This window comes from Lupinus angustifolius, chromosome LG03, assembly GCF_001865875.1.
Source record: "Lupinus angustifolius cultivar Tanjil chromosome LG03, LupAngTanjil_v1.0, whole genome shotgun sequence".
Lineage (NCBI taxonomy): Eukaryota > Viridiplantae > Streptophyta > Magnoliopsida > Fabales > Fabaceae > Lupinus > Lupinus angustifolius.
Window position 1 is genome coordinate 17,824,403 of NC_032011.1, and position 7,339 is coordinate 17,831,741.

General features: G+C 33.8%; 1 protein-coding gene across 1 annotated transcript; it reads left to right on the top strand.

Moving 5' to 3' along the window:
• Positions 201-2,400, top strand: LOC109343577 (cation/calcium exchanger 2-like). The gene has a single exon (XM_019581937.1). It carries the CDS (start codon positions 649-651, stop codon positions 2,389-2,391), a length of 1,743 nt encoding a protein of 580 aa, XP_019437482.1. The 5' UTR covers positions 201-648; the 3' UTR covers positions 2,392-2,400.

Genomic DNA, 7,339 nt, shown 5'->3' on the forward strand with positions numbered 1-7,339 from the left:
TACCAAATTTACAAATATGTTACCAAAGTTAGGCATAGGAGGATGGTCTACAGAGGAAGATATATCATGAATCAAATACAAAAATTTGACGTGTCAATAGAAATAATAAAAAAACAAAAAAATGATATGAAAAGGTAGAATAGTGACGTTGATGTTGTTCTCAAACATGTTCTTCTTCATATCTGTAGACCCCTCTCATGAATGCAATTTCTGTTCCAACGACACGTATATATTTACTTTATTGGGAGTTTTTCTTTGCAATTCACCACTCTCAAGCTGAATTCTTCTAACCAAAACCAAAAGCAAAACCAGACCAACCACAAACACAGGAAACGTGTGTGGCAGCCACACTCTCTCTCATCATCTTATTGGTACCTAAATGTCTCATTCTTATACATATCCTAATTGTTTATACTTTGCCAAATTCTCTCTTATCTCTATGCATAAAGCTGAGACCAATTAAGCAGCAGAATTTTTAGTTTAAGGTCAGTATCATTTGTTGTCTTCTTATTTCCTTCTTCTTTTGATATTTCAAAAAAGTGTTAGATTTTTACTATATATGGGTTTTCTTAATCATCAAGTTTCCAACTTTTTATGATTTTGAAACTGGGTTTTGATTGTTAACCTCTCCCGGGGTGTTTTACTACAATGGTTTCTGTGTCTAAACCCATGGGTTTCACTTTCACCTTGTTCTTGAACATCTCCTTCATCATGGTGTTATGTGCTTTTGTGATTTTTCACTTCCACTCTTCAGAAAAAGATATTGTTCTGAGAAATCACTTTACCTTTGGTGGCAGTAGTAGTGAGAAGGATTGTAAGGGTTTACATAGTCTAAGTGATTATAAAGCTAAGTGCTTTTATGTGAAATCCAATGACCCATGTGTCTCTCAGGGCTATGTTGACTACCTATACCTTTACTATTGCAAATTTGGGGAATTCCCTTTATTGGGTCACACCCTTTTGTTTCTTTGGCTCCTAGTTCTGTTCTATCTTTTGGCCAATACAGCTTCAGAATACTTTTGTCCTTCCCTTGAAAACTTGTCCAATTTGCTGAGGTTGTCCCCTACAATTGCTGGGGTGACCCTTCTCTCTCTTGGCAATGGTGCCAGTGATGTTTTTGCCACCCTTGTCTCTTTCAATGGTAGTGGGACACATGGAATTGGCTTTAACACTGTGCTAGGGGGTGCTTCCTTTGTGTCCTGTGTTGTGGTTGGAATTGTGAGTATATCAATTCGTGGTAGGGGAATTCGCGTCAAGAAGTCTGCATTGGTAAGGGATGTTTGTTTCTTACTCTTGGTTCTGTTGTGCTTGTTCACCATTTTGGTGAGTGGTGAGATCAATGTTTTTGGAGCAATTGGTTTCTGTTTGATGTATGTGGTGTATGTGGTTGTTGTTTATATCTCGTCCACACGGTGGAAGGGTGTCTGTGGTGATGCTGAAATTGATGGTGATTCAAGGCATGGCTGTGATTTAAGTGTGCCTCTTCTCAGTGGGATGGAGAAAGGACTAATTGGTGCTGAAAATGGAGCTCAAGAATGCGACATGAAAATTGATAAGACATGCAGCTCTAAGAAATTTTCAGTATGTGGAACATTACTTCATGTCTCGGAGATGCCACTCTACTTGCCTAGAAGATTAACAATTCCCGTTGTTTGTGAAGACAGATGGTCGAAGCCGTATGCAGTTTGTTCAGCTATGCTAGCACCAATTCTCTTGTCTTCGTTGTGTACCTCAAACAAGGAGAATATTTTCTCCATCTTAAACCTTATAATTTATGGAATTGGCTTTTTGGTTGGAACTATATTAAGCGTAATTGCATTTTTCGCGACCGAGATGTCAAGTCCGCCAAAGAATTACTTGCTCCCTTGGCTCGTTGGCGGATTCGCGATGAGTGTGTGTTGGAGCTACATTTCAGCCAAGGAATTAGTTGCATTGTTGGTTTCACTTGGTTACATATGTGGGGTAAGTCCTTCAATATTGGGGTTAACAGTTCTTGCATGGGGAAATTCACTTGGGGACCTGATCACAAATTTAACAATGGCCTTAAATGGTGGACCAAAAGGTGCTCAAATTGCAATATCAGGTTGTTATGCTGGCCCTATCTTCAATACAGTTATTGGATTAGGCTTATCTCTTGTGTTCTCTACTTGGTCACAGTATCCATCATCTGTTATGATACCTAGAGATCCATATTTGTGGGAGACATTAGCATTTTTGGTGGTTGGGTTGGTTTGGGCACTTGTGGTATTAATAAGAAGAGATATGAAGCTTGATGCAGTCTTAGGAGGAGGGCTTTTAGTTGTTTACTTCATTTCTCTGTTTCTGAGGCTGATTCAAACTCTTGGTACTCTTCAATTTCAGGATATGTTAACCTTAGTCTTGAAAAGATGATAAGTTATGGAAAATTACACTGATAATGTGGTTTTGTTAGATGTGATACTCCCACCGTGAGTCACATCTGTCCCGAAGTTTGTATCACTCCATATATCATTTGTTTCTCATTGGTCAGAGAGATAAAACGTGAATTAAATATATATTAACTTTATATTTTATGTCCAATGAAAACGGAAAGTAAATGGAGTGATACACATCTTAGAATAGAAGATATATTCTTCTGCTGGTGCAACTTGTACCTAGCTTTTCTTGGTTAATTTAACAACACCCGATCATAAATAGAACAACTCCAACTTATCATAAACATTATTATATTGTTTATAAATTTGATAGAAATTCTACAAGTTTTATGTAACTGTTAAGTATGTAATATGACTTTTATTTCGCCTTAGAACCGGACCATTTTTCTTGGTTAATGCAATTTCTACAAAATGGGATTACATTTTGGAATTACAATTTTGTTTTTCTTAGTTATTATGAAGATGATATTTAATTAGTCAAGTATTTCTACTCTATAAGCATGGTAGTGTTATTAATTGCCTATTGCGTATTAAAATGTGTCATATGTGGATGTTATTAATCAAAAACTATTCAGTTGCACATGTTGAATGTGGATGAATTCGTAAGCATCTATCTAGTGACATAGCACATCAAGGAAATGCCAAAAGTGTAATCATCACTATTAATGTAGGAGAATTGTTCTAGACAGTATCAACTATGAAAGCACCTGTCCCATTTAGTGTCCTATTTCATGTCTCATCCAGTGTTGTTAGAACCGGACCGGACGGTCCGACCGGTTTGATCACTGACCGGACTTGAAAACGGCTCTGATTTTCCGTTTTAACCGAATGAGAGTTGGACCGCTTTGAACCGGAAAAAATCCGGTCCGACCGTGTTAAGCCCGGTTAAACCGGATTAACCCGGGAAGTAAACCGGACGGTTCACTTAAAAATAAAAAATAAAATAGGACAATGTTCTAATATTTTGTTTTACTACGTTCCAAAAAAAGATAAAGAAGTATTATTTCAATATAATTATACATAATTATTAATTATATAAAGTTTTACATTTATATATAACTATATATTTATAAATAAAAATTATTATTTATGTATGAAATCACCCGGTTAGACCGGACGGTTTAACCGTTTAAACCGGTTAAACCTAATACGGGACCTCTGCCGGTTTGGCGTCCGGCTCGGGTTTCACAACACTGGTCTCATCTAATCAGAAAATTTGATTAAAAGTAAAAATTATAATAATATAAATTAATATTTATACACTATTTTATGAAATTTGATTTACTTCATACATGGAAAAAGAATTTTCTTGGAATAGAGTATCCTTTCTGGTAGTAGACATTAATACATAAGATAATAATAACAACCATATTTGTCTCTTAGTTTGGAAGATATGAATTTGTTGAGAGCTTGTGTTTTGAGATTATTTCATTGTCCATCATTTTAATCAAGAGTATTATCTCATCATATAATTAAAAAATTAATTTATTTCGGATACATGTTTATCCATCTTACATGGAACATTTGATTTTTGGTATGTCTAAGAATAATTATATCACTATATCAATCTCTTCTTAAAATTCTTTGACCATTTTATGAGCTTTGGCGGTCTGTTAGATAAGTCTTTATTCTGTGGTACTGGTTGAAGTCAATTGAGCACCGATACATGTTGGTTTGTCATGACCCTACTGGATGAGAAAAAAATATTGGAAAATTTGTATCCAGATCTAGATCTTAACTATTAAATTGGGGTCAAGGATCCTCTATACTAAAAAAATCTTATCCTCATATACCAAGCCAATGAAATATCATAAAATAGCATACAAATATTAATTTATGTTATTGTAAATTTTACTTTTAATCATATAATTTTTTTGATTGGATGAGAACACCCAATGAGACAGGTGATCCCCGTCCTTAAATTGGACCAAGGGAACAAAGAGGGAGCATGTAATGATGATCATTCCAGGGATGGTTCCTATAATATTTTATTTATCTTAGAATATATAAAATTTAAATAATTCTTAAAAAAAATATTTGCTATTTATTGTTTCCTGATTTATATCCTTATTTGAATTACGATTTGTTGTGTCATCGTTAAGATTTCATTTGTCTTGTGTTGAACCAATCTTTTTTGTACTTTTACCCTACCAACAAATAGTTTTAACACAAACCTTATTCATATTACGTTTTATTCCTCTACTTCTTCAATAGTCAGAAATATGATATTATGTTAATTTGTGGGAAGAACTATTATTTTATATTCTATTTTGATTGGTTGTGGGGAAACAATTGATATCATGTGATATGGTATTTTTAGGAATTCAAGAAAGAATTCGAAGATATTCAATTAACAGGAAACTTTATGATGAAAAGAGTTTTGAGATACAAATTTATTTATTAAGAGAATATGAGAGTTTACGGAAGAGAAGTTACAACAATGAATCAAATTGAGTGGCTTACTCTGCAAGTCCCTGTTTATAAAAGGGTTTAATATGTATATACTGAAGTGTTTTTTACACTGTCAATAAATTTCCACCATTCATATGTTAATTACCATTGACTTTTAAATAAAAGTATTACAAATTAGTGGTTGATGATGTGCTGACAATGTAAAAAACTTTACACTGTCAGTGCACAGATTTTAAACTATAAACTAGAGACCAACTCTAACATAATATAATTTGACATATAGCTACTAGATATTACAGTTTAACCCTTATCATTATCCCACCCTTAAAATAATCCTTGATCTCAAGGATTTAAAAGTTAGAAAATGATGTAAGTGATCATAGCATCAGTCTCAAGTGGCAACTCCAAAAACTTGGTTGAAGCATCTTTGATCTCTTTTCTGCAGAAATGTTATAAAAACTGTCTTTCACTCTTGTGATGAACACCATTTAGAAGCCATAAGCTCAAATGTTCTAGAAAATACTTATAGTTGGGCCACATGCTTCTTCAATTGTGAATGCTCTAGTAGGATCAATGTAGAAGCCACTCCATTTTTTTATTAGCTAGTTACATCATTTTGTCTTGAAATTGCTTAAAACCCAAAATTTGATACTCAATATTTTTTCTTTTTTAAATGAATTGCTTCTAATAAATTCAATTTTAATTTCATAGGATGCACCCCTTAAGTGCGTCTCTTTTCAATCACAGAGCATTTCATTTTCAATTTATCAAGATTCTAAGTAGTAACATCCAACGTTACTAGCCAATCTGTTCTTAATTGCATGTCCTAACATCCCAAAAGCATTATCATTATGTCAAAACTAGAGATAGTATGATGTAGGTTCCACTTGCAATTCTTAATACTAGATGACATTTGTAGTTTGTTTCCATCAAACACAGTCACAAGCAATCACCCTAGTTTCTTGGCAACTTGTACACACAAGTATTTGTAAATGTTCCCACTCTCAATGAATAAAGGTAGTGATTTTTTCATATTGTTCCTAATCATTGTCATGGTTCTAACACTTACAACACTAGTGTGAGTGTTAGCTACAATATATGGCTCTCTATATTCCTTAAAGTTTATCATTTTTAAACTACCTTTTCTAGTTTTTCATCTTCGAATTCAATATGGTGCAATTGTAATCCCTCTCTTCCTTCATTTATGTAAGCAAGTGTAAGACTATGCTTAGCTTTACCCTTACCTAACTCAATGTAATTCTCAGGGCCTACTATTGATTTCGTGGTCAAAATGGGTTTATTATTGGGGTATGACTTAGAAACCTTGTAAGGAAGAACAACATTACAACTTTGAGTATTGGCGGCTTCATAAAGTTTGGCTAGTGTAAAGGCTTTCATCATAGTTTGTGGTTGAAATACCCTAACCAACAATTGTATATCATGTCTTAATCCATCAAGAAAGTAGCTAAGTGTGTATTCTTCTGGTAAAACTAATCTTGTGATGATTGCATTGAAATCTTCCTGATATTCAACCACTAATCCTTTCTGTCTCAAATTTATTAATTCCACCATAGGATCACCATTCACCTTTCTATATTGTTCAACCAGAAATTTCACATATTCATCCCATTTAAGCCAATAACTATTCCAATTAGATTTAACAACATCTTGCCATTGTAATATTCTTCCTTCAAAATGGCATTGGTTAATTCTACTTTAAACTCCCCAAGTGTTCCATTATGCAAAAAAATAGGTTTCACATTGATTTATCCAAGACTTAACATTTTCCCCACTGAATCTAGGGAAATCAACTTTAGACAATGTTGTTTCAGAAGCAAAGTGCGAGGAGTTGAGATTTTTTGTCACCTGAAATAAAGCATTGAATGCCTTATGTGCGTTATTGTTCACTAGAATTAAAGATTCTATTCTTGGGTGATCTTTTTGAATCTTTCTTGTTCCTTTTCATAAGTTCTTCTATTGCATTCCTCGATGATTTTGCTTATGTCTTTTGAATTTCTCCTACAAGCTCCATCATGTGTTTCTCAATTTTCTCAACCATTTGATGTTCCAGACGCTCTTCTACTTCCTTCAGCATTCTTTGTGTAGGTTCTACCATTTCTCTTCCCATAAAAGAAGAAGCACTGATACCAATTGATATGATATTTCTAGGAATTCAAGAAAGAACTCAAAGAAATTCAATGATCAGGAAAATCTAAGTGTTAGGTATCAGTGGTTACAATACACCTAGAAGGGGGGAGGGGTTGAATAGGTGTTGCAGTTAGAATTACCGCTTTTCGCAAATCAACACTTAATGCTGAATCAACCCTACTTAATCGATTAAAGAAGAAAGATAATCGATTATTTGAACAATATTAATCGATTAACAAAAAGAACAGTTTTAAACAGAAACAGTTTTAATCGATTAACAGAAACAGGATAATCGATTAACACAACAATATTAATCGATTAAACAGAACCAGTAAGCAATTACAGAAACGATTAAATGCAGAACA